The 24,347-nt window shown below is 51.5% G+C and overlaps 9 protein-coding genes; 5 read left to right on the forward strand and 4 right to left on the reverse strand.

The window, feature by feature from the left end:
* Positions 1 to 124: 124 nt before the first annotated feature.
* On the reverse strand, positions 125 to 2,128 carry RCC_06972 (probable maltose permease; the record flags this gene model as incomplete). XM_023772232.1 has 6 exons in its annotated part: positions 125 to 317; positions 378 to 1,346; positions 1,430 to 1,514; positions 1,597 to 1,692; positions 1,771 to 2,029; positions 2,084 to 2,128. The coding sequence occupies 6 exons, from the start codon at positions 2,126 to 2,128 to the stop codon at positions 125 to 127; spliced, it is 1,647 nt and encodes a 548-aa protein (XP_023628000.1).
* A 983-nt stretch (positions 2,129 to 3,111) lies between these two features.
* Positions 3,112 to 3,486, forward strand: RCC_06973 (uncharacterized protein; the record flags this gene model as incomplete). Its single annotated transcript, XM_023772233.1, has 1 exon — positions 3,112 to 3,486. One exon carries the CDS (start codon positions 3,112 to 3,114, stop codon positions 3,484 to 3,486), a length of 375 nt encoding a protein of 124 aa, XP_023628001.1.
* Positions 3,487 to 5,312: 1,826 nt separating this feature from the next.
* Positions 5,313 to 8,642, forward strand: RCC_06974 (probable glucosidase I; the record flags this gene model as incomplete). XM_023772234.1 has 4 exons in its annotated part: positions 5,313 to 5,452; positions 5,516 to 5,656; positions 5,711 to 8,140; positions 8,195 to 8,642. The coding sequence occupies 4 exons, from the start codon at positions 5,313 to 5,315 to the stop codon at positions 8,640 to 8,642; spliced, it is 3,159 nt and encodes a 1,052-aa protein (XP_023628002.1).
* An 861-nt stretch (positions 8,643 to 9,503) lies between these two features.
* RCC_06975 (probable protein kinase PCTAIRE and related kinases) lies at positions 9,504 to 10,484 on the forward strand (the record flags this gene model as incomplete). Its single annotated transcript, XM_023772235.1, has 1 exon — positions 9,504 to 10,484. The coding sequence occupies one exon, from the start codon at positions 9,504 to 9,506 to the stop codon at positions 10,482 to 10,484; it is 981 nt and encodes a 326-aa protein (XP_023628003.1).
* A 1,092-nt stretch (positions 10,485 to 11,576) lies between these two features.
* Positions 11,577 to 12,177, forward strand: RCC_06976 (uncharacterized protein; the record flags this gene model as incomplete). XM_023772236.1 has 2 exons in its annotated part: positions 11,577 to 12,041; positions 12,118 to 12,177. 2 exons carry the CDS (start codon positions 11,577 to 11,579, stop codon positions 12,175 to 12,177), a joined length of 525 nt encoding a protein of 174 aa, XP_023628004.1.
* A 252-nt stretch (positions 12,178 to 12,429) lies between these two features.
* RCC_06977 (uncharacterized protein) lies at positions 12,430 to 13,862 on the reverse strand (the record flags this gene model as incomplete). XM_023772237.1 has 2 exons in its annotated part: positions 12,430 to 13,430; positions 13,484 to 13,862. The coding sequence occupies 2 exons, from the start codon at positions 13,860 to 13,862 to the stop codon at positions 12,430 to 12,432; spliced, it is 1,380 nt and encodes a 459-aa protein (XP_023628005.1).
* A 952-nt stretch (positions 13,863 to 14,814) lies between these two features.
* Positions 14,815 to 16,587, forward strand: RCC_06978 (related to nicotinamide mononucleotide permease; the record flags this gene model as incomplete). Its single annotated transcript, XM_023772238.1, has 1 exon — positions 14,815 to 16,587. The coding sequence occupies one exon, from the start codon at positions 14,815 to 14,817 to the stop codon at positions 16,585 to 16,587; it is 1,773 nt and encodes a 590-aa protein (XP_023628006.1).
* A 672-nt stretch (positions 16,588 to 17,259) lies between these two features.
* On the reverse strand, positions 17,260 to 18,633 carry RCC_06979 (uncharacterized protein; the record flags this gene model as incomplete). The annotated part of the gene is made up of 1 exon (XM_023772239.1): positions 17,260 to 18,633. The coding sequence occupies one exon, from the start codon at positions 18,631 to 18,633 to the stop codon at positions 17,260 to 17,262; it is 1,374 nt and encodes a 457-aa protein (XP_023628007.1).
* Positions 18,634 to 19,227: 594 nt separating this feature from the next.
* Positions 19,228 to 24,057, reverse strand: RCC_06980 (probable Pentafunctional AROM polypeptide; the record flags this gene model as incomplete). The annotated part of the gene is made up of 1 exon (XM_023772240.1): positions 19,228 to 24,057. One exon carries the CDS (start codon positions 24,055 to 24,057, stop codon positions 19,228 to 19,230), a length of 4,830 nt encoding a protein of 1,609 aa, XP_023628008.1.
* Positions 24,058 to 24,347: the final 290 nt, after the last annotated feature.

The following is a 24,347-nucleotide window of genomic DNA, read 5'->3' on the forward strand; positions in this document are numbered from 1 at the left end:
TGGTATAGGTTGTACGGCTATTGCGGCGGCGGCTGACCACATGGTGTTCGAATATTCGCTTACTTCATTACTATAATTGAATGACACTGTATGCCTGTCGGTTTCCACCTCTGTGAGGTTCTCATTAATCCACATGGGCTCGCTTAAAGTCCCTCGTCTTCAGGTTTCGAGAGAAGAGAATGTCCAGCTCCTCGAATGTCCGTCCTTGCGTTTCGGGCACTCTCAACCACGCCCATGTGAGACCAAGAGCAGACAATCCTCCGAAGAAGAAGCCAATCTTGCCCCTGAGATTGGCTTCGTCTGGATTGATCATATACCTTGATGCAGAGTCAGCATCTTTCAGTTCATTTAAAAAAGTTTGAGAGTAGAYAACTCACGGTATCGCAACTGTCATGGCAATAGCTAATAACGCTTGCACAGCAGTCGCCAAAGCAATCGTCTTACTCCGAACTTTGGTCGCGGAAACTTCACAAAGAATAACGAAACACACGGGCCCGACGGAGAAATCATAGCAGAAATTCCACACGAGCATCAAAGTGGATTGCGTCCATCGCACACCGCTGTTGGAGTCATAATTAGGAAGAACATCCAGGATGCCAATAAGCAGCATTATAATAACGAGCATCCCGAGCCCCGTGTTGTAGATTGCTCGTCTGCCATAACGAGTGAGAAGAAACCAGGAARATACCGTCCCGAGAAAACCTAACCCGAGGAAACCTAGAGACATTCCGAAAGCTTTTGTTGGAGGGAGACCAGCTAGTTCGAAGAAATAGGTGGCGTAACCGACGAGATAGACGCCGCTGAAAACTTGAATACTATACACTCCGATGGCGATTTCGGTTCTTCGGAGATTGAATGATTTGAAACAATCGAGATAGGTAGATCCAGCTTCCAATTCCACTTCCAAACGATCCGTCTCAATGATCATCGCCAGGGTAGGTTTGACGTCAATGTGCGAGGAAGCGAGACGACGGAGGGATTCTTCTGCTTCGCGTAGGTGGCCTTTACGGACTAGCCACCAGGGACTTTCGGGCGCGAAGGGATATGCGAGGAGGATTATTAGGGGCCAGATCCATTGGGTTGCGAAGGGTGCGCTGTAGGCCCAGTGGCTGGTGAGGGTGCTGGTGCCGGCTATGACGCCGTTGGCGAGTAATTGGCCCATGACGAAGCAGAGGTTTATGTAGGATGTTAGGATGCCGCGCAGGGCTACTGGGCAGACTGTGTTTTTCCCGAATTTTAGCTGAGATCTCTTGGAAGGGTGATATTTTTTGGGGGAGGTTCCACTTCCATACCTTCCGAAGCATAGGTCGGAGCAATCGTGGCATATGTTCCCAATACCAGACCGCCTAGAAGTTCGCCAACCAGCAAGACTTTARGCGAACGAGCGAAGAACTGGATGAAGACGAATGCGGCGGTTAAAATGACGCACACTCCAAATGTCTTTTTTCGTCCATATCGTTCCATTGGATAGGAGGCGAAGAATGCGCCTACGACTTGACCGATCGGGTTACCCACTGTGAAATATCCAAGTCATATCAGACCAGAATTTTTCGAAAAAAAGGGATARTGAGTTCCTTTCAAGCGCTCATCACTTACTACTCAGACCCGTCTGCCATGGTGCGCTGATGATATATTTTCCATTATAAAGATATCCGAAATCTCGCTGGAAAGCCGGCGTGGCATATAAATTACCTATTCATGAAATCGATTAATCAAGCTGTGGTGTGGTGTTGTATATATATATATGTGTGGCTGACGATAAAAACTCACCAAGAAGCTGAGGATCAAAAGCAGTCATAATAATGCCCAGACTGAAGAAGACGCTCCACCCAACCGCCGTGGGATAAAGCTTAACAGCTTCAAGCAAACCGAGATGATGTTCATGCTCAGTAGCTTCCCGCGCCTCTTCCCCAGCAATGCATCCCACAATAGCAGTATCGCCTTTGAGCACGCTATTATTGTCCATGGCGTTTAATTTCGACGAATGGGGTAGTAAAGGTCGCGTCTCGTCTTGTTCGCCAATTTGGATCTATATAGTTGATTCTCAGTGAGGATTCTTCGTAATGCTGGTGGGGATTCATACATTATCTCCCGAGTCCAAGAGACTGCTGGATGTTGCGGTTGACATGGAGGTCACGCTGCGGGTACCTTCAAGTATTCACCACAATCCATGCCCGTTATCGAAGCTTGTATTTCGAGGGTAGCTACAGCGGAGATAGGGCATGAAGCCCCACATGTGGAAGCGAAGGTGAAGGTCAAGTGAACAATGGAACAGGAAGCGAGTGGACGGCATGGTTATCTTCTGCACGCTAGCGAATCACTTTGCCCCGCTTTTGTAGAACACATCCCTTGCCGTTTTACAAACCATCACCAACTTCACCTCTCGCAATCCACCGGCCTGTCTTGCATCTCTTCTGGTGCAATCGTTGGCATGCCATCCACTTCCCTGCTAGGAACTCCATCCGTAATCCAGTGGCGAGGCATCTGTACGCCGAACCCCTTCGCCAAATGTCAATCCGGTGCGCCTGGATTCCTGCCGCCTTTCATCTTCTCATGATTTCATCGATTCTAACTGATGAAACAATACCCACAACTTCGCATTCAATTCATTGATGTTTTCGATCCGCGTGTGCTTTGGCAGCCTACGCTGGGCGTCTTTGAGTCGCTCAAGCCGTGTCTCTTGCTCCAGAATCACCGCTGCATTAAGGAGGAGAGTCAAGCCGTCTCCCTCTCTGGCTGTGGCCTCCACCGAGAATCTCGCCTTGATTGTAGCTRCCTCCTCCCGTAAGATCTCTTCTTCCCCGGGCTGGGCCTCCCGCGCTGACACCTTATCTTGGAGAAGTCGAATTCTGACTTGTATGTCTCTGATGTCCGCCTGCAGCGGTTGCCTAGTTTCTACAAGGATCGCGTCAGCTCACAACTCACCCGGCTTTCCTGACGACGAACTCTCGAAGAGGTGTTCATTGTTTTCTTGGGCGGCGGGTAATGGCGGTGGTGCCGTGTGCGTGGAATGGGAACCATGCTGCATCACCACCGAACCCTGCTCAGATTGGAACGGGATAAAGCGTTGCTGAGGATCATTGGCAAACACCCGTTGCTACCGAGATTGGGATGCCGCAGAGTGTCGCTGAGGATTACTGGACATCACCGATTGCTGCCGAGATTGGGATGCCGCAGAGGGTCGCTGAGGATTGTTGGACACCATCGATTGCTGCCGAGATTGGGATGCCGCAAAGTGTCGCTGAGGATTATTTTGCATCGATTGCTGCTGAGATTGAGGGTGTGGGTAAGAAGACCCAGTTTGGAGAGCCATCAATGGTTGCTGCTGAGCTTGAGATTCCGCGCAGGGCTGCCCAGAATCAGAGCAGATCAATAATGACCGCTGATATTGTCGTGCCGTGGAAGGGTGACCAGATTGGTGTAAAGCCGGTAGGCCAGGCTGTTGGGAGGGATGTTGGCCAGGCTGTTGATTGGGCTGTTGGTTGAGCTGTTGGAAGAGATATTGGTCGTGCGGTGGTGGTGGATATGACATGCTTTTTTGTATGCTGTGGTAAATGTGTCTGCTGGGTTTTCGATGATGCTCCCAAGCGATGTTTATTGATGGAGAGTGAAACAGACGGAAGAGCGGAAGCAAGATCAAGCTGGGCCACGATCTCTCTTGCCTTGCTCATGACAAACTCCAGGACCGAGGAAAGCGCTGGCCGGCCAAATCAACGAGACRAGCGAGAGTGTCTTCCATTTTGCAAAACTTGTCGAAGGAACGACCACATTAGATCCGATCGACGGCCGGAGCGGACGGCGTCCATGGAAGAGTAAGAACCTCGGAGGGTCCACGCTTCCAACGAGCACGTATATGTAGTGTCTATCAAGACTAATCTGTATGGCTCACCTGTAAGTATGGCAGGGAGTTGGCCTCCTTGATCTCGAGACCTACTGCTGTGATGTGACAAGGGCGGTGCCAGGGCGAGCAATTAGAACAAGACGTGCACGATACTCGCTCAATGAATGAGTACACGTGCAGATTCGGAAAGACTGCTGATGCAAATATCTTCCCACCGACTCCCTTTTTCGTGGAAGTCTCCTAGCATTTTGTGGTGTAGAGCCACTGCTCCGCAGTATGAGTGGCACGGTGATGAGGGCGRGACGGTGGAGAAGAAGAGAATGGAAGGAGAACATATCAGTGACATTTTTGCATTCACATGCAGCTTCCGTGACAGGAAAAAGTCTTCTTCCTTGCGTGAAATCCGGAATCTGAGAGGTAATGAACAGGGCAGACAGGTGTCACTCACAGGGCTTGTCGCATGTCATGAGCAGACAAAATGAGCGCAGACACGCGGCGGAGGAATCCATGTAGTTCGGCCATACCACGCTCCTGTGGGATGAGGGTGATGCATTTGGATTCCGAGGCGGGAGAAACCATTCGCAAAAGGTGTTTGTCTTGCGGTGGTATTGACACAACCAGCCATCCTGTTTCACGCAAGCCTTGGTAGAATGGAAACCCACATAACAGTCCTTGGCACTGCTCGCTTCGCAAGCGCGAGCGTGGTTCGTGTTTCGCTCCAATTCAAGCCTCGTCCTCACGCCAGAGAACGTCCGTAATGCGGCCGGGGAATGCAAGGAAACAATTGTGGAACAGGCGGGGTCGTTTGCGTGGGGCTCCGCTCGAGCCTGATGGGTGAGGAGCTTGTACTTAGTATGGACTGAGAAGTGAGCGATGCCTATCAGGATCACTTATCACTGTTGCTGATTGAGGTCATCAAGTGCATGTGAATATCAAGACAAGGTAAGGTCAATCCTCCGTGGGGGTGACGGGAGCTGAGATGCTCCGCCCGATGCAGCGTGCTCTGGAGTGCGGTCCGCTGCCGAAGAGTCAAGACGTTGAGAGCTCCATCCATAGCTTGAACTCTATCTCGATATTCGAGAGTAGGTACCTGACCCATGAGCTGACCATCTTTTTGCGTAGCGCAGGCACCTTTTCACTCTTTGACGTTGCCTCTTGCTCTTGCTCCAACTTCACTCGCCAAACACAACAACGCCATCGACACTGTACACTTTCTCTCCCAACACCCACATCACCCTCCACCTTTCACGGCCGAACCGTGTATCAATACCATCGCTTCTGTTATCGTACTTTGCTGCCCGCATTGGCTCGAGGACCCACCTCACCGTCTTTTACACTGACTCGCACGCGTTGCTCTCACGCAGCCTTGACGGGCTTGGACGACATCCATTGTACAACACCTCCAAGACAGCCTCAGCAACATCACCGGTCCGCTGTCTCTCGGTGATTCAGCCGTCACGAGACCGCCACCATGGTTTTCGTCGACAACAAGGAAGTCTCCAGCAAAGAGGAGGAGCGTTTGAAGGAAGACCGTGAACGAACCAAGTACTGGAAGAAATGGGGGCCTTATACCGCTGAGCGACAATGGGCTACTGTCCGTGAGGATTACTCGTGGGTCATCCAACAGCTGTGGCTGTTCACTTTCCAACCAATGCATTACTAACTCTCTCCCAGCGCCGATGGCGATGCCTGGAGTTCATTCACCTACGACATGGCTCGGGCTCGTGCTTTTCGATGGGGCGAGGATGGTATTGCTGGTGTTTCCGACTCGCACGGCCGCATGAACATTGCATTTGCCTTTTGGAACGAGAAGGAGTAAGTTGGCTCTTTCCACCCAGACGCACTCATTGCAAGACTAACCGCGTCCAGTGGTCATCTCAAGGAGCGTCTCTTTGGTTTGTCCAACCCTCAAGGTGTTCACGGCGAGAGCATCAAAGAGTGCCATTTCCACCTCGACAACACACCGACCCACTCGTACATGAAGTTCCTCTACAAGCTTCCGCAGGAGGCTTTCCCATATGAAGACATAATCAAGGAGAACGCCCGAAGAAACAAGATGGAGCGGGAGTACAATCTTGTCGATACTGGCATATTCAAGGACAACAAGTACTGGGWCATTTTCATCGAGACCGCAAAGGAGGCCGACAACCCAGACGAGTTGCTTTTCCGCGTGACYGCCTACAATCGTGGTCCGGAACCTGCAAAGCTTCACATTCTCCCTCATGTCTGGTTCCGCAACACCTGGGCATGGGGCCGTGACTCTTACAAGCCCAGCATCACTCAGACAGAACCTCTAGTCTCCCACATTCAACATCGCGACCTCGGCGATCGCTACTTCCAATGCTCTCCTTCGCCAAACAGCTGCGGTAATGAGGCCGATATTGAGCCCGAATTCCTCTTCACAGACAACGACACCAACTTTGTTGAGCTCTGGGGAGCCAAGAAGAACAAGGTGCCGTACGTAAAGGACGCCTTCCACAAGCGTGTGGTTAAAGGGGATAAGAAGGCTTGCAATCCCGACCACACTGGTACCAAGAGCGCAGCTTGGTACGCTTTCGACCAGAACGAGGGTGTTGCCCCGGGCGAGTGCGCTGTCATCCGCATGCGGATCTCCACCAAGAAGGAAGAGGGCTACCTGGATGAAGAGCAATTCGRTCAAATCATGGAAGACCGCCTCGCCGAGGCCGACGAGTTCTACTTCAAGATGAACCCGATGCCAATGGCGGACGATCTTCGCAACATTCAGCGTCAAGCTCTATCGGGTATGATGTGGTGCAAACAGTACTACCACTTCATCTGGGACCAGTGRGCCAATGGCGACCCCGCCATGCCTCCTCCGCCGCCGGAGCGTAAATCTGTTCGAAACGCCCAGTGGAAGCACATGCATTTGGATGATATTCTCTCCATGCCTGACTCCTGGGAGTACCCCTTCTTCGCCGCCTGGGACTCCGCATTCCACTGCATCCCGCTCTCCATGATCGATCCCGAATTTGCCAAGAAGCAGCTTGACCTCTTCACCCGTGAGTGGTACATGCATCCCAACGGACAGCTGCCTGCTTATGAATGGAACTTTGGCGACGTCAACCCGCCCGTCCATGCTTGGGCTACCTTCCGAACTTTCAAGCTTGAGCGCAAGATGTACGGGCGTGAGGATCTTGACTTCCTCGAGCGTGTCTTCCAAAAGCTGCTCATGAACTTCACTTGGTGGTGTAACCGCAAGGACGTWGATGGCAAGAACGTGTTCGAGGGCGGATTCCTCGGTCTGGACAACATTGGTCTGTTCAACCGTTCAGACCCCCTGCCCACTGGCGGTAAGCTGGAGCAAGCAGATGCCACCGGATGGATGGCTTTCTACTGCCTCAGCATGCTCAACATCGCCTTGGAGCTCGCCAAGCACCGTCGCATCTACGAAGACATCGCATCCAAGTTCTTTGAGCACTTTGTTCTCATCTCCGACGCCATGCAGTACCGGGTCGGATCCGAGTCCAAGTCACTCTGGAATGACGAGGACGGTTTCTACTACGATGCGATCTCATGGGGAGGACCCCACTCGCATCAGATGCACGTCCGTTCGCTCGTCGGACTCATCCCCATGTACGCCACTCTTACACTTGAGCCTCAAGTCATTGACAGATTTCCGTCGTTCAAAAAGCACATTGAGTGGTTCTTGAAGAACAAGCACGACGTGGCGTCTCGAAATATTGCCAGCATGGCTYGACGTGGAAAGGACAACCGTCTGATGCTCTCTCTCGTGAGTGAGGACCGTCTTCGTTCCATCTTGAAGTACATGCTGGACGAGAACGAGTTCCTCAGTCCTTACGGCATCCGATCACTTTCCAAGTACCACAAGGACCATCCCGTCACGATGGACGTCAATGGACAGCACTATTCCGTCAGCTATATCCCAGGTGATTCGGACAGTGGTCTCTTTGGTGGCAACAGCAATTGGCGTGGTCCGACTTGGATTGCCGTCAACTTCCTCCTGATCGAGTCACTTTTGCGATTCTACATGTTCTACGGCAACACCTTCAAGGTGGAGTGCCCGACGGGTTCCGGCGAATTCATGCATCTCGGCCATGTTGCAGAGGAGATTCAGCACCGACTGCAGCATTTGATGGCAGCGGATCACACCGGCCGCCGCGCGATCCACGATGGCAATGACATGCTCGACTTTGACGTGAACTGGAAGGACAATCTGTGGTTCTACGAGTTCTTCGATGGTGATACCGGCCGTGGTCTAGGTGCCAGCCACCAGTGCGGTTGGACCGGTCTGATGGCCAAGATTATTCAAGATACTGGGTAAGTTTCGCCGCCTTCTCAACTCTCGTGGAATATGGTTGCTAACATTTACAGCGTAAACTGCCGCCTGCCACAAACTCCACGATCTCCATCGGTGGCCGCCGCACATTACTTTGATGACACCTTCAGCCGTCAACGTCGGGCGTCTCTAGGACCGCGACGACCAACTGGCTTTGCTCGTTCTGTTACTCGCACTCGTTCCATTGGCCAGCGTAGTGACTGGGGTAGCACGAATGGTGATAACACCGAGACTGGCGACAACACTGAGAACGGCGAGGATGCTGACGAGGACGAACCCTCTGCCAATGGCAAGCCTGAGCGTACTTGGAGCATCTACAAGGAAGACGACTCTAGCAAGCCTCGTCCTGAGGATGATCCTGATGACCCGATCAACCGCTATGTCCAGGACCAGCTCTCACGCATCAAGAGTCACGAAAGTGCGGAGATGGCCGAGGAGCTGTCGTCGCTGAATGACGGCTCGAACGATCAAGTTCGAGGTTGAGCGGAACTTCATTTCTTACACCTACCTCCCTACCGCGACGTTTCTGATGATGGGCGACGGTTTACCTCCTTTCGAGAGAGTGTGTACTGCATGGGCATGAGCGGACGGCGTTGGCATGATGGATTACGGCCTAAAAGCTCTGACCTAGAGATTCACCACCTAGATTGATAGAGTCCAAACTATTCTTTGACCTATGTTGTCGTTTTGTTCGTTCGTTGTTTTGAGTAATCTTTGACCGTGTATAGACTCGGTGCGAGAACCCTGCATTCCAGCACATGACCTCCAGTACCACCGGGCGGCTAGATGGTTGGCATTAACTGAGGGCCATCTATGATCTATCTTCCTCGCGCCGACATCAAACGAGATATTGTCAAGACATTGCAACCCTGAAAACCGACTCCAGGATCTGTTGATTCAATCATTGAATTGATTGAACAGCCCCGCCATCCAAGCTCTCCAGCAAGCAAGCAAACACCAGGCCACCCTGTCAAGTTACTCAGATTCAGCTGCCAACGTGAAGCTCTCTCATCAAAGACTGGCCAGCAGAGGTGACACGGCTTGCAGTCAGATAAGCACCTTCTTTCTTTACCACCTCCCCCAATCTTCACGACGGCCGCCTCCACTTCCTCCGGCAGTCGCCCGTCTGCATCTCGTGCATCGTCGTCGACAGCGGCAGACCCACTGACGGTCGCTCGGGCTTTGACGACCGCTCGACACGTGCTTTGGGACCCGCGCTACACGGACAAGCCGCCGCCAGAGGTGCGACTCATCCCCACCCACGTCGGCACCCTCAGCCTGGGAGATCGGACGGACAGCAACATCTCGGTGCGCAGTCTCGGTGGAGGGCACAAGATCACCCCAATGGACAAGCGTCATCCTTCTAGCTTCCAGCAGCTGGAAAAGCTGGGTGAGGGCACATATGCGACGGTCTTCAAGGGCCGCAATGGCCAGACGGGACAGTTTGTGGCTCTCAAGGAAATTCACCTCGACAGCGAGGAGGGCACACCCAGTACCGCGATCCGCGAAATCTCCTTGATGAAGGAGCTCAAGCACGAGAATATTGTCAGCCTGTATGATGTGATTCACACGGAGAATAAGCTCATGCTCGTCTTCGAATACATGGACAAGGACCTGAAAAAGTACATGGACAGCTATCAGAATCCCGCTGGCGGGCAGCGCGGCGCACTGGACCCGGCCACGATCAAGAGCTTCATGTGGCAGCTGATCCGCGGCATTGCCTTTTGCYATGACAACCGCGTCCTCCATCGCGACCTTAAACCGCAGAACCTTCTCATCAACGCCCAGGGTCAGCTCAAACTTGGTGATTTCGGTCTGGCGCGTGCGTTTGGCATTCCTGTCAACACCTTCTCCAACGAGGTGGTGACCCTGTGGTACCGTGCGCCAGACRTCCTGCTTGGCAGTAGAACGTACAACACCAGCATCGATATATGGAGTGCGGGTTGCATCATGGCGGAGATGTTCACAGGCCGACCGCTCTTCCCCGGGACGACCAACGAAGATCAGCTGCTCAAGATCTTCCGTCTGATGGGCACACCTTCCGAGCGTAGCTGGCCTGGAATTACCAACTTTCCCGAATACAAGCGTGAGTGGCCGGTGTATGCCACGCAGGAACTACGAGCCATTCTACCGCAAGTGGATGCGCTGGGCTTGCAATTGCTGGGACAGCTACTACAGCTGCGACCGGAAATGCGCTGCAGTGCAGCCCAGGCTCTTGCGCATCCGTGGTTCGCGGAGCTAAATGCGCGTTCGGCGTTGGCAGGGCAGGGTGGTTTCACGACACCTGTACCGAACATGTCATCAAACCAGCAGCGAGCTTACTAAGTCGATGATCAAGGAACGGGATGGAATGGAATGACATGCATGAATTGCAGGCGTATTGATGAGTTGACGGAATGTGTGCATAGCGACGAAAGGACTGGCGTTTGGGGATGGCATTTCGAAAGCAGACGCGAAGATGCCAGGCGTCATGATGCGCTCAGGATTGATGATAAAAGATGAACGAGTTGAATGAGGGAGGGGGCTGTCCATTCATATGACAGTGCTCCGAAGGTGCTCGCTTAGCAAGATATGAATGACAGCGATCGCTTCCTCAAACTTGGAGAACTCGCTGATGAATTGTGTCCCGCACAGAAACGCCTTGCCCTTGAGGAGAAAATTGAATGCACTACTCCGGCAGAGCGTCAACGTTCCTTGTAACAAATGCCAGTCGCGCGCTATTCTAACTGCTAACACGAGCCCCTGAATCCGACCAGGTAAGCGTCAGGTAGGTGTGCTTACTGCTGACGGGGATGCTTGCAGACTACTGTACCTTGTAAGTTTGTACCTAGCCAACGGAAACACTTTCTCTCGATGAGATTGTGCTGACATCGTTTCGTTTTGCTGTGCACAACGATATTTCAGGCATGTGGGTATAGCGTCGTTATTCCTTATACGACCGAATTGGTAGGTATACCTTCTCATCAAATGTTCTACATATGTATAGTTAGATGGAGAGCAAGCTTTCGTAGCGCTACTAGTGGACTCTATATATTGGCGCGATGGAGCTTCTTCTTTCTTCTTATTAAGCTTGATTGATGATGAATGATCTACCCCCTAGATATCCTAGGTCGAGTTCTCAGAACCCCGGATCTTGTCATCTCATCAGTCTTCGTGGATGACAAGGACTAGCCTGGTTTGTTTGGTTCTTTTGAGCTCATCATGGGTTTGGTCTGGTCGGGTTGGGCTGTACGGCTCTGCTCGGGATATTCCTTGCAATTGATATCCATGCATGAGTATGAAAGCATAAAGTATATATCACGTCTACCTTCCAACCAAAGGTTTAATGATAACCTGTCAGCCTCCCTTTWCCTCCCCTCACAAAACAGTTTACTATACAACCCACCCTTCAACAATCTTCACTCCCCTAACACAATCATGAAGCCCACCACCTCCCTCCTCATCACCCCCCTCCTCCTCCTAACCCTCGCCTCCGCCCAACAACAACAACAACAAAAACGCCCCTGCACCCAAGCAGAAATCGCCCTAGCAACAGGAATCCACCTCAACATCCAAGCCCAACACGCCGAATACAACGGCACACAAAAGATAATCGACATCGAAACTCAAAATCCCGGAGACTTTTACAATTTCGCCCGTTTAAAGGGACAATTACAAGCAAACATCCAATCAGGCATAAATCTTCGACAATTCAATTTACAAATCGCACCAGAAGGGAACCCGGCCATTCCTGGGTTGAAGAAATATCAGGAAGCGCAGGCGACGGAGAAGGGACAGGTGGATGGGTTGTGTGGAGTTTATGTTGAGGATCGGGAGACTTTGGAGAGGTTGATGGAGGAGGTTAAGGGGGGGATTTTGTTGAATGAGGGGAATTTGAAGAATGTGAGTTTTGTTTTGTGGTGCTGGAATTTTTGGTTTCGTGGTGTGAGATTTTGACTAATGTGTGTGTGCGTGATAGGCTACTTCTGTTTGTGACTTTACGTTGGTGTTTCCGCCTGCTAATGAGATGGGTGTGTAAGTTGTTGTTGATGTGTAGGAATTTCGGGGCGATTGAGGGTCAGGGCACGATACATATCGAGTGTTCTGAACCAAAGGAATCGTGGCCGGTCTCACGAAAGACTATCTGTCCGAGGCTCAGAAAGAACTCGGTCGCCATAGCCATTATATCATGTCCTCCTTGGGGACATTTGAGTCATAAGAGTCGTTATGTTGGGTGCTTCATATACAGCAATCGGAAGATGCCCTCAGTCTCGCTTGCCGCGCCTTGAGATCATGCACTCTGGCTACCAGCAACAGTCTGTGCTCCACTATCGGCATAGAATTTCGATGAGACCTCTTCTATCGCGTCCACGACACTCTTCATGGGGTCGCATGCAGCGTACGCCTTCTTGAGTCCCTGCGCTTTCTCCTTATAAGACGGGGTCTTCTGAATCTCCAGCACAGCGTTCTTGACTTGCTCCACAGTCGGTGTCTGCGTCCTAAGGTTAATGGCGGCGCCAGTGAGTTCTCCGAGTACTCCATTATGCTGCTTGTCTTCGGTCATACCGGCAAGGATCATGGGGATACCGTTCACGAAAGCCTGATTGACTCCACCATAGCCTCCGCTTGAGACTACAAGCGAGGTATGTGGGAAGATGTCCTCGAATGGGATCCATTGGGCCCAGCGCACGTTCTGTGGAAGCTCCACGCCGGCAGGAAAGTCCACTTTGACGGCACACACAACGACTCGCACATTGAGATCCTTGCAGGCCTCAATCGTTGGCATAATCAAGTGATTCACATCCAGCCCTGGCATGGTGCCAGAGGAGACCAGAATGAGTGGCCGATCCGTTGTATCGGCTAGAACGAATTCGTCGAACCATTCTGGATGTGGCGTCACGCTGTCGATGTTGCCATTGTATCCGGTCAACGCGCCGCAGAATCGAACGTTCTTGGGCAAGTCGCTACGACGCAGTTCCAGTTCTGGGACACACAATTGACAGTAAATGTCGCAGRGCTGAACCCAATTGTCGAGGAGAAACTTCGACGGTAGCTCTTTTGCGCACTGGTAAGGCTCGAGTAGGCGCCTTTGGACCTCCATTACTGGTTGGAACATGGCGATAACGCCTTCGTTCATTTTTTGATTCATCTCCTCTCCTTGACTGAGTAGACCTGAGTTGAAGGGCGCAGTACTTTTGCTCAAGATTCCAAGTGGGAAGTGTCCTAGTCCGATGACCGGCACACGTCGTATCTGAGGACTTCCAAGTGTCATGGGCATTGTCCCCACAAAAGCTAAGGATATGTCAGTAAAGCGTCTTTCACGTACATGTCCACACTCGACCTACTTCCATCCTGCACGATCACCACTTTCCGATCACGCAGGTCTGGCCTCTCAATAACCTCCTTTACAGTCTCGTATTGTTCATCGAGAGCGGCGATGAAGATCTTCTCCATATCGAAGAGGATCGTGTTCTCCTTTGGTCTGTCTGGGTAGCGTTCATCCAGAGGCGTCTCCAAATCGATATTTGCTTTGCCTTTGAGAGGAACGAAATCCACACCTTTGACCGCTTCTATCTTCTCCTGGAAGGTGGTCCCACTGATGACGGTAACTGTGTACCCTAGAGCTAACAATTTGATTGATAGAGCTATTGCTGGCCGGACGTGACCAAAACCGGGTAAGGCGATAAGCACGACATGAGTGCCCTGGTTTTGAATGCTTCCCATGTTGATTTGATGGTACAAAGATTGCTGATAGAGGTGAAGGAAAAAAATGACGGGTTCGCCAGGAATATAGAATGTGACTTCAGCTGAGGCTGACCGTTTGCCCTAAACAACTGTGATAAAGGATGGAAGCTTGGCCAGATTCTTACAAGACCTCGGAGGGAACYGTTCAACAATAATATAAGTCGTCAACTCTTCAGGCGTCCCATGCACGACGCACGCCCCAAAATAAGACTTGGCAAGCTCGGGGATGGTTCAGCATCTGGGCAAGCCAGGATTCGTCTGGTTCAATCTGACTCGCAAAGACGCCTCGCAGCTGGTTGCATCCGCCATGGATCTTACCGGCATTTTGGGCTTATCAGATGTTGTCGCMCAGCGGAGGATTTCCACAAGTCAGAACCGGAGGCAGAGCGAAGGCTGCGGGTCCATGCAGTGTTTGCAGGATGCAGGAGTGACGACTCTGATAGGATGAACTGTGAAGGGTTTGGTTGGTGATTCCATAGCTCATTGTGATTGTATTAGGTTGTGCCATGCTTGTGCGGCAGAACGACGCATCGGCATTGCCTGGACGGCAATGCGTTACCTCGGGGTGGGATGCGTCATCTCGTCGCTAGCACCATATGCGCTGCTCATCAGGATGCAGCTGTGCGGAGAGGATGCGGGCGAGATGCGGGAAAGGTGGGGATGAAAGATGGAGGGGAGTGTGAAGAATAGGTGGAAGAAGAACAGCGGGAGCATCTTGGCACGGATGATGACTTGTCTGACTCGCTATAACTAACTTAATTGTAACCCATGAACCCATGTCATGTGCACTTTACTACTCTCGTTTCCCAAGTCACGATGGACATGCACACCTTCGCTACTGATTCCGCCATCTCCCCGGTAGAGCATGCCGGTGCAGGGAGGCCATGAACTACAAACCTTGGACACCGCCGCACAGGAGGAAACGACGACGATGCGGAGATCATCGACCCACGAAGTCGGGATGGCGGCGGCGACTGATGAAGTGGGTCGGCGTACAGTGTGGAAGCTCGATATCATCCTGCTGCCCTTCCTCGCACTGCTGTTCATGCTGAATAGCCTGGACAAGAGCAACATCGGAAATGCCGAGACCGCGGGCTTTACAAAGGACACGGGACTTTCCAGGAGCGATGTCAACGACTCCATGGCCGTCTTCTTCTTCGTCTTCGTCCTGTTACAACCCATCGGCGCCGGGCTGGGAAGAAGCATCGGCATGAGAAGATATGTGCCGGTGTGTATGACGCTGTGGGGTTTCAGCACGATACTACACATACTGGTGAGGAAGAGATGGCATTTGATCGTACTCCGGTGTGTGATTGCGGTGCTGGAAAGCGGATTCTACCCGACCACCGTGTCTTATATGAGTCTGTTTTATACAAAGTATGAGTTTGCAGTGCGCCTCGGCATCTTCTATGGGATGACGGCCGTGAGCGGCGTGCTGGGAGGTGTATTGAGCTGGGCGATATTCTCCCATTTCCCCGATGATGGAGACCCCTCGGATACACCGCAGTTCCCTCCTCCCGGTGTTGGGGTGGAGACGCTGAAGCAAGCACATTGGAAGAGCTGGGAGATACTTTTTCTGGTTGAAGGATGTATGACTATGACGGTTGCTTTGATTGGGTTTGTGTGGCTTCCACGATCCGCAGAAACAGCATGGTTCTTGAACAGAGAAGAGAGGGTATGGGCAGAGAAACGCATGCAGTTGGATGTTGTCCGCTCAAGAGAGACATCAAAAGAAGTAAATGAGGAGGAAGAGCCGCTTACTCGCCCGCTCACAAGCGACTCCCGTGGCGATGAGCAGGGTACAGAGGCACACGATCGATTACTGCAGGACTCTGAAAACAACATGCTGAGGAGCTGGCGCTCAAATGCATCTGCAAGATCGATCACTGCTGATTCTGGATTATCAAGCCAGGACATTCTTGAAGCCGTCTTCAACTACAAGATCTGGCACCTTTTATTCGTAAACATCTTGAGCGCAATTCCGGCCACGGCATTTGGAGTGCTCCTCCCAATCTTGGTCAAGGAGTTATCTCCTTCATTGCATCTCTCCGCCGCAGCATCAAACCTCCTTTCGGCACCGCCATTTGCATGCGGCGCCATCTTACTCTTCGCATTCACACTTTGGTCAGATCGGAGCCGTCAACGTTTGGTCCCAATCCTGTGGGGTCTCATCATCCTGCTGATTGGTCTTGCAATGGCCGTATTTGCGCCTGTGGATAACTATTGGCTCCGCTACGCATCTCTATGCGTCCTGCTTTCGGGCTCGTTCATCGCATCGCCTCTGACGGTTGCATGGCTTGCCAACAACACTCCAGAACCGGGTAAGCGGGCTATCCTACTGGGCATCAACGGCTGGGGGAATCTGGCAGGTGTTTTCATGTCTGTCCTCTTCACTCCTGCGGATCGAGATACTGGTTATGTTCGGCCGTTCACGATTGTATTCATCTGCGTGTTGGTTTCCTTTGCGGGCTTCGTGGCGTTTCGCGTCTTTCTCATCAGGGAGAATAGGCATCGCGATAACGTCACCCGAAGCTGGAGTGAGGAAGAGAAGGAACGGGAACAGCTCATGGGAGATGTCCCTGCTGGTGAGCATTGGGGACAGAGAATCACCAGGGGGCTTTACATTTCTGCTTTGGCGCAGCGGTTTGGGATGGAGGATGAACGACGAGGCGATGAGAAGATGACATATCGATATACCCTATGAATGATGAGCATTTGCAACGATGACGACCTGAATATATGTTGTGATACGTATGTGTTCGAACGACTGATCTTTACTGGCATTCAAACGACGCAAACGCATGCTTTGTTGTTGTCTTTGAGATCATCTGTGGAACGTTATTCGTTGGGGTTGGGGGGGTAGTCGAAAGCCATATATCGGCTGCCAATTGCTGCGCAACATGATTGTAGCGTGCGACGAGAATGGACATGTCGACATTATCCCCATCGATGTGAAGTGAAGTACTATCAATACAGCATTCWCGCAATAGTATCTTGATCCACTCACTAGTAACATATTGTGATATCCGGAGGTACTGGTTCTGTCGATTTGATCAGCTGGGTACGAGTTGAAAAGAATTGTGACTGGGATTTATTGAGGAGCCGTCATGTGAGGCGTGTGAAGAAATTGAAAGCTGTGGGCTGAATGATGTGGATGAAAGAAAGTCGGTACGTTTGATCTACTGCTTGAGACATTATACATTATTCGATGAACGACCGTAATTGGGACGATATCTATCCTACCACCGGCCGGCGATACCACATCCGTGATTATAAAGCCACTATCCAGCTATTCAATTCTGTACAGCACCGCTAGAATCTCACTGACATTGTTATCAAATTAATCGCCACCATCATTTCTTTTTCTTCTTCTTCGCTACTTCTTCACAGCCTTCTCCGGTTTCTCCTCATAAAGTTTACACCACCTACACCACTCCCTCGCCCCTTTCCCCATCGTCATCCTCAAATCCTCCTTGAATTGCATAACTTCCCACTCCTCATCCTCCCAATTATTCCTCTCCTCCCTCTCCCCTTCCCCCTCCTCCCCTTCTTCAACTCGACTACTAGGAAACCACCCAATAGCTTCCAAAACCTCACTCTCACTCGGAGCAGTCGTATAGCGCGGGAAGAATTTCGGATTTCGTTCATGACATTTCGTCGCGAGATATCGTTCCAGAACATCCAATTTCGCAGACGAGGAGAAGTTGATGTGGAGTTTATCCTCTTTGTCCTTGGAAGTGGAAGGGGAAGAAGAGAGACGTTTAGTAACATTCCGACTAATCCTCACCYCTCGAACAGAAGCATAAAGCCAAACGGCGTCGATTTCTAATAAGCCGCCAAAAGGCCAGATGACCACTAATAAAGTATCCAGGACCAAAGTTACGGGTAAGAGTCCCGTGGCGATGATGGCGTCTCTTTCGGCTTTGGATTTTGAGCGGAGGATTGTGTTGATGAATTCTTTGCGGATTGTCTCGTTGGTTCCGGGCATGCTTTCGGGATATATGAGGAGCATTTCTTGTAATTTCACTTTTTTTTTCGTTTGTGCCCCCCGCTTGAAAGGTCTACTACTCTTGTGATGTTGGGTTTCTTTCGCGGCAGCAGTGGCGATATCTTCATTCTCTCCGATTCGGTTCAAGAATTCTAGACTGGAAGATTTCGTCTGGGACATTCCCCATGAGATGCCTCTGGTAGCTTTTCCTTTGATTCCCTTCCACGACCTGGTTTTGATATTTGGGGATGTTTTTGCGGTTCGGACTTCTTCGAGCCATTTTCGTTGGATTTTATGGATTTTGGCTTCTTTTTCGCCTTTTGGGGGTGCGTGCATGAATGGTGGGAGAGGTGGGGTGTAGATGAGGAACCTTTGGGGGATTTGTTCGGGTGGGATGGAAGGGATGGTGGGTTTGGGGAAGGGGATTAGGTAGCCGATTAGTTTGTGAGGGTCTCGGGCGAAGTGGATTGGAGAGGTTGTGTCTGTGTCATTTTGGTCCAGATCTGGCATTGGAGGAACTTCTTTAAGGGCGCCGCTCATGAGGACATTTTGACACGCTTGACAGTCGTGACAATCTTGAGGGTTGCAGGCTGGTGATTCCATTTGCTGTTCCTGTTGCTGTTCTTGTGGTGGTGGTTGTTGTGGCCGCCGAGGAGGCATTGGTGGAGGAATCTCGTCTTGCGCTCGAGGTCGTGGCGGCAAAGGGGGTGGGACTTGATCCATTTCTTGGTGTATTACTGGTGCTGTGATGGTATTATCCATCTTGCCGTGTGCTTTTACTGATTCGGAAAATACAAGAGCTTGACTATACAAAAGATGAAGTAAAAGACGAAAAAGTTGATGAAACGTGAAGACGACGGCGGACTGCTTCTCTTGTACCCATGAAAACCGAACCTTCAATTGAATATATAATTAATTACCTTGCTACTCCACTGGCTGGAAAATCCAGATGAAACCAGCTTGTATATTTTTACTCGCCCTCCTTCATGGATGCGTGCGTGGCTGTGTGTTGTTGCAGAGGAGGGACCTTCGGAAGACGCGTGCCAATCTTACCCTTTCTTCCCAGGAATCCGACCGACGTCATCGATCGTCAACACGTGCGRGCCTTCCCTGTCCAAAATCATCCTCTTCTGTCCAAGGCAATTTCAATCAACACTTCGTCCATGTCCATGAAGAAATGCCACATTTACAGTCCCCCTCCGCTCTCTCACGCCGAAGAAGAAAAAGAACCACCAAGCAAGTAAGCAAAAGCAGAAGCAAAGGATCCGATTAAACACTTCTTCTAACTACTGATAATACTGATACACCCTTCCCATCATTTCCCCCCCACACACACATACATACACACACACCCAATTACTTCTCCTCACCCATAACAGCACTCCTAGCCCTCCCCAAAAGCGGCATCATCCCCATCCACAACCGAAACTGATGCACACCTTGTCCCACAAGCGGTTCCAACCCCGCCACAGTCTTCCACTCTCCCCCTCCACCACCACCACCACCACCAGAATTCCTGAAAATCTCCACCAAAGGCGTCACGGCGGGTTTATAAGCCATCTCCAACATGATCTTCTGCTCCTGGATTCCATTGGCCACTCCGTTCGTCTTGGAGGATGATGTAGCAGGAGRGCAAAGAACCTTTAATATTCCTTCCAATCCAGCATCAATAGGTAAATCCCCAGGAATAGTCCCCACAGCCACTACGGGTTGCTTAGGGATGGCTTTGGCGTCGGCTTCGCTGGCAATGAGCTGAATCCCATAACTCTGATCAAAACTCTCCGTCAACTTCTCCAGTTTGGCCTTGTTGCGTCCCACGAGATAGATGGGACTGTATCCCATTTCTCGCAAAGCATGAATCGCCGCTCGAGCGGTTCCTCCTCCGCCAATCACAACTCCCGCTTCTTGCTTCTTTCCGCCAGAGGAAGAGGAAGGATTGGCGCCGGCATTGCGGAGGGAGAGGACGATGCCTTGCCAGTCGGTGTTGTGTCCCCTTAGCACTGTTTTGCCATTCACACCCTGTATGGGAACGATGGTGTTCACCGCTCCGATGGTCTGTGCCGCTTCATCAATTTCATCGAGAAGTGGCACGACATCCTGCTTCAACGGAATCGTCACACTCGCTCCTCCAAAATCCTCGCTTCGGATGATCTTCTCCATGTCTTTGACGTTATCCGTCTCCAAGAGTTCATAGGAATGCGGAAATCCCGTTTCCCGGAACAAGGTGTTCTGTAGAGCAGGACTACGAGAATGTTGGATTGGTTTTCCAAAAAGATAGAATTTCTTCGGGGTGATCCCTCCTGTGAGTCCGAGTACTGTTCGAATTTCCTTTGCAGACACCTGTCCTGGAGCAGCTTTGGAAGGCAATGATGGGTGACTGACGGGCGTCATGAAACCATTCATCACTCTCGACATCTTGCCTAGTTCGCCCATGTTGATTGCGATGAGCGGGACCTCCGGATGCTGTGTCTTGGCCCAAATCCTGAAGTTGGCGAGATGGGTGTTGTCCTCCACGGTCTTCGCAACGCCAATCAACTTGACGATATCTCCAAACGCTCTGGCTTGGTCGAAATGCTTCTTCCACTCCTCCGCTCCATTGGCCCAGGAAAGTTGTGCCTTTGGATCATGATGGGAGGCAATGATAGTACACATCCTGCGATGGTTAAACACATACTCCTTCACTTCCTTGTGGGCGGTGAGTTCGAGATCCACAAAATCGAATCCCATCCTCAACCCAACACCATAAAGTTCCACAGCTCTCTTGACTTCCTCATCCGGAAACTTCCCACCCTGGGACACGGATCTCAGAGTGAAGATTAATGGTAATCGGGACGAGGAGCGCAAGAGAGCGATCTGCTCTTGGAGGAACTCTGGTCCGAGAAGGCCGTTCGTCGAACTGGGATCCACGAGTAAGTCGACCCGGAGTTCAATCGCATCGCTTCCCACAGTGACTTCYGGTAGAATTGGGAGCAAGCCTTCAATGGTAGGGGAAGTCAAACCGACGAAAAAACTCTCCCTCCTCTCCTGAATCTTCTCCAAAGCTCCACTTCTCCCAGTCATCGTCTTGAGGAACCGCTCAAAATCATCCAATGGGGATGTCCACCCCGCAATAGCGGTACTCTCGTCCACCGCTTGCGAGTGATAGTGAAGGTTACTGCATTCCTCAAACCAAGGCTTCCTCCTCAAATACACGCCCATCATGTCTTCCACATACGCCGGGCGTGTCTTGTCGATGTTGAGAAAGTCGATAATCGTCTTGATGTCCCTCGTCACATACAACACCATACCATCCTTCTGCCATTCCTTCAAGAGAGCTCGAGCTTCAGGTGTTTCGACAATCCCGCCTCCCGTGGCGATGATATGGCCATCCTTCTTCTCAACCATCATACGCCTGAGAAGTTGAAGTTCCTTTTGCCGGAAACCAGCCCAGTCGTTATCCTTGAGCATTTCTGGGATCGTCATGCCTTCTTGGTCTTCAAGCTCGGAATCCATATCCACAAAAGGCCAGCCTAGAATTCGACTCGCCCAWCCTCCAGTAGTTGTCTTTCCGGCTCCACGCATTCCGATGATGAAGATGGATTTCTTGACCTCCTTCGTCTTTCCCGCGTGGCCGTTGACGACAGCACCATTGGTATGGGGTTGCGCCTCCTCAACACCTTCAAGCTGCACGCCAAAAGTCGAGCGGAGAACATCCCACCATCCAGGCCAGGTCTTTCCCGTGCACTCCCTCTCTCCGATGGTCGTTCCTTGAGGCGCAACGGTCGCCAAGACGGAGAAAGACATTGCGACCCGATGGTCGTCATAGGAATGGATTTCTCCCTGCACAGGTCGTAGTCCCTCCACTCCCACGCCGTCGATCTCAATTCCATCGTCGAGCTCTCGACAGGTGACTCCGAACTTCTCCAACTCATCCTTCATAGCCTTGATACGATTACACTCCTTCTCCCTCTGATTCGCAATTCCCACAATCCGCGTCGTACCCTGCGCAACAGCAGCAAGCACACTCGCGGTGAGAAAGGCGTCCGTCATAGGTTCCATATCAACTTCCTTCAGACCTTTCAAGCCTCCTACTTTTGGTCCAGTAACAGTCGTGCTACTCTTGGTCTGCACGACCTCACAACCCATCGGCTTGAGAACATCCACAGCGAAACGAGCATCGCCTTGCAGAGAAGCAGATCCGATATTCGGCACAGTGCATTTCGTCCCTGTGATGGCGGCAATAGCAAGTGGGTACGTCGCACTGCTCGCATCACTCTCGACTTCGTACTCTCCGGGATTCTGGTAAGCTCCTTTTGGAATATGGTAGACATTCTCTTCGGTCTTGCTGCGAGTGACATGCACTCCGAAATCCGCCATCATGGAGATTGTCATGTCAATGTATAATTGACTGATCACTTTACCTCCCACCAATTTCAAGGTCACTGGCTTTTTGGCATAAGGGGCACACATTAGTATGCTGGAGACGTATTGCGAGGAGACCTTGGCTGTGAGCTCAATCTCGCCTCCCTCGAAACCGCCGTTAGCGGGAATGCGGAGTGGGAGAGATTGACTTCCTTCTTTACCAAGGTATTCAATCTCTACCCCATTCGAGCGGAGTGCATCGACCAGAGGACCTTGAGGACGTTCTTGCATCCTTGCATTTCCCGTCAGAATAGTGTGCTTTGCGCTCCCTTTCGGCGAAGCGAGAGAGAGGGCTGTGGTAAGGAATCGGGAAGCAGTCCCTGCATTGCCAATGTATATTTCCTCTGAAGTGGCTTTCAAGGCTCCTCCGTTCCCATTCAAGACGAGAACGCTGCCGGAATCTTCCCAAGTGTAGGTTGCACCTCCGAGAGCTGCAATGGCGGAAAGCATGAATTGCGTGTCGTCTGAATGGAGGAGGTTGCTGATTTTACAGGTGCCGGATCCCAAAGCTGCGAGGAGAAGGACGCGGTTGRAGATGGATTTGCTACCGGGAGGTTTGCATACCACGTTCAATGAGGGAGAGACTTCAGGAATGACGCGGATTGAAGGGCAGAGCACAATGCGAATGTCCTTGTCGGCGACTTGCGTGGCTTGAGGTTCGTAACACTTTCCAATCGAGGAGAGGAGGACAATCTTCTTCTTCGATCCGGCATTCTTCTTGTCGACCGCCATTCTTCGAAGGAGTTCATCCGCAAGACAAACCTTATCCGTCTGTTTGAGGATGAGCTTGTCGTTGACAGCGGTGGGGAGTCCATAGCTCGCGATGCACTTGGTCAATCTTGCCACCGCTCCCGGGGGAAGAACGCCAAGGTATCTGGCCAACTCGGCCTCCTTGACCATACCCACCGCCACAGCCTCTCCATGCAGAATCTCCGGAGTCCAGATGGCTTCATAAGCATGTCCAATCGAATGGCCGAAATTGAGCAGATTCCTCAACCCACCCTCCCTCTCATCAGAACTGACCACCTCAGCCTTGACCCTCGCACTCCCCAGCACAATCCGCTTGAAAACATCCTCAATGCCCTCGAACCTGCCCTTTCCCAAAGGTCTCTCCAATGCCGCCATGATGACCTCCGCTCCAGCCTCCAATCTCTCAAATTCACTCTCATCCCAGATCGCCGCCGTCTTGACCACTTCCGCCATTCCATTACACACCTGCCTCTTGGGTAGAGTCTCCAAGAATTGCAAGTCAATGTATATCCTCTCCGGCTGCCAGAAACTCCCAATCAAATTCTTTCCCAGAGGTGTGTCAATCGCAGTCTTGCCACCAATACTGCTATCCACCATTGCGAGCAAGGAAGTGGGGATTTGTACGAAGCGCACTCCGCGCATGTACGTCGCCGCCACGAATCCTAACAAATCTCCCATGACTCCACCTCCGAGAGCGAGGATGACCGTGTCTCGCGTACATCCCTGTGCGAGCAACCAGTCTTCAATATCGGCCTTTGTTTGTCTGGATTTGGAGGTCTCTCCTGGAGGGATCTTGTCGTAGATGAGKAGACGACTGGAGGTATTTCCTTGCTTTTTCAGTTCATTCTCAAACGAGGATTTGAAAGCGGGAACGTAGTCGAGTTTTGCGAGATTGGAGTCGCAGATGAGAATGTACGTCGACGAGGAAATGTTGCTGACGAGGTCGTGTGTGCAATAGTGAGGCCAGATGCCATAGTCGACGACGATGCTGTCTTTGCCCAGGATCGGAACAATTGTTGCCGTGGAAGAAGCCATGTCGGCAAAGGGGGTTGAGTCGGTTCAATGGCAGTGGATGCGAATGTTATTGTTGTGTCTTGTGTCTGGAGTGAGGGGATTTCACTCAATTTCCAACTCCGAGGGAAACTTCACAGCAGAAGCGGCGAGGACGAGGTCCAATGAGTGAAGGTTGATTATGTCCCACAAGACGTGGTTCTGCATGGAAAGTGTGAGACAAAAGTGAAGCTGTTTTGGAGATTCGGAGGCACACCCAGTCATACAATGCGGAGCTTTGGCCGGGGAAGAAATTATGGTCGGCCACCGACACC

The sequence above is a fragment of the Ramularia collo-cygni genome, assembly GCF_900074925.1.
Source record: "Ramularia collo-cygni strain URUG2 genome assembly, contig: RCC_scaffold10, whole genome shotgun sequence".
In the NCBI taxonomy this organism is placed as follows: Eukaryota; Fungi; Ascomycota; class Dothideomycetes; order Mycosphaerellales; family Mycosphaerellaceae; genus Ramularia; species Ramularia collo-cygni.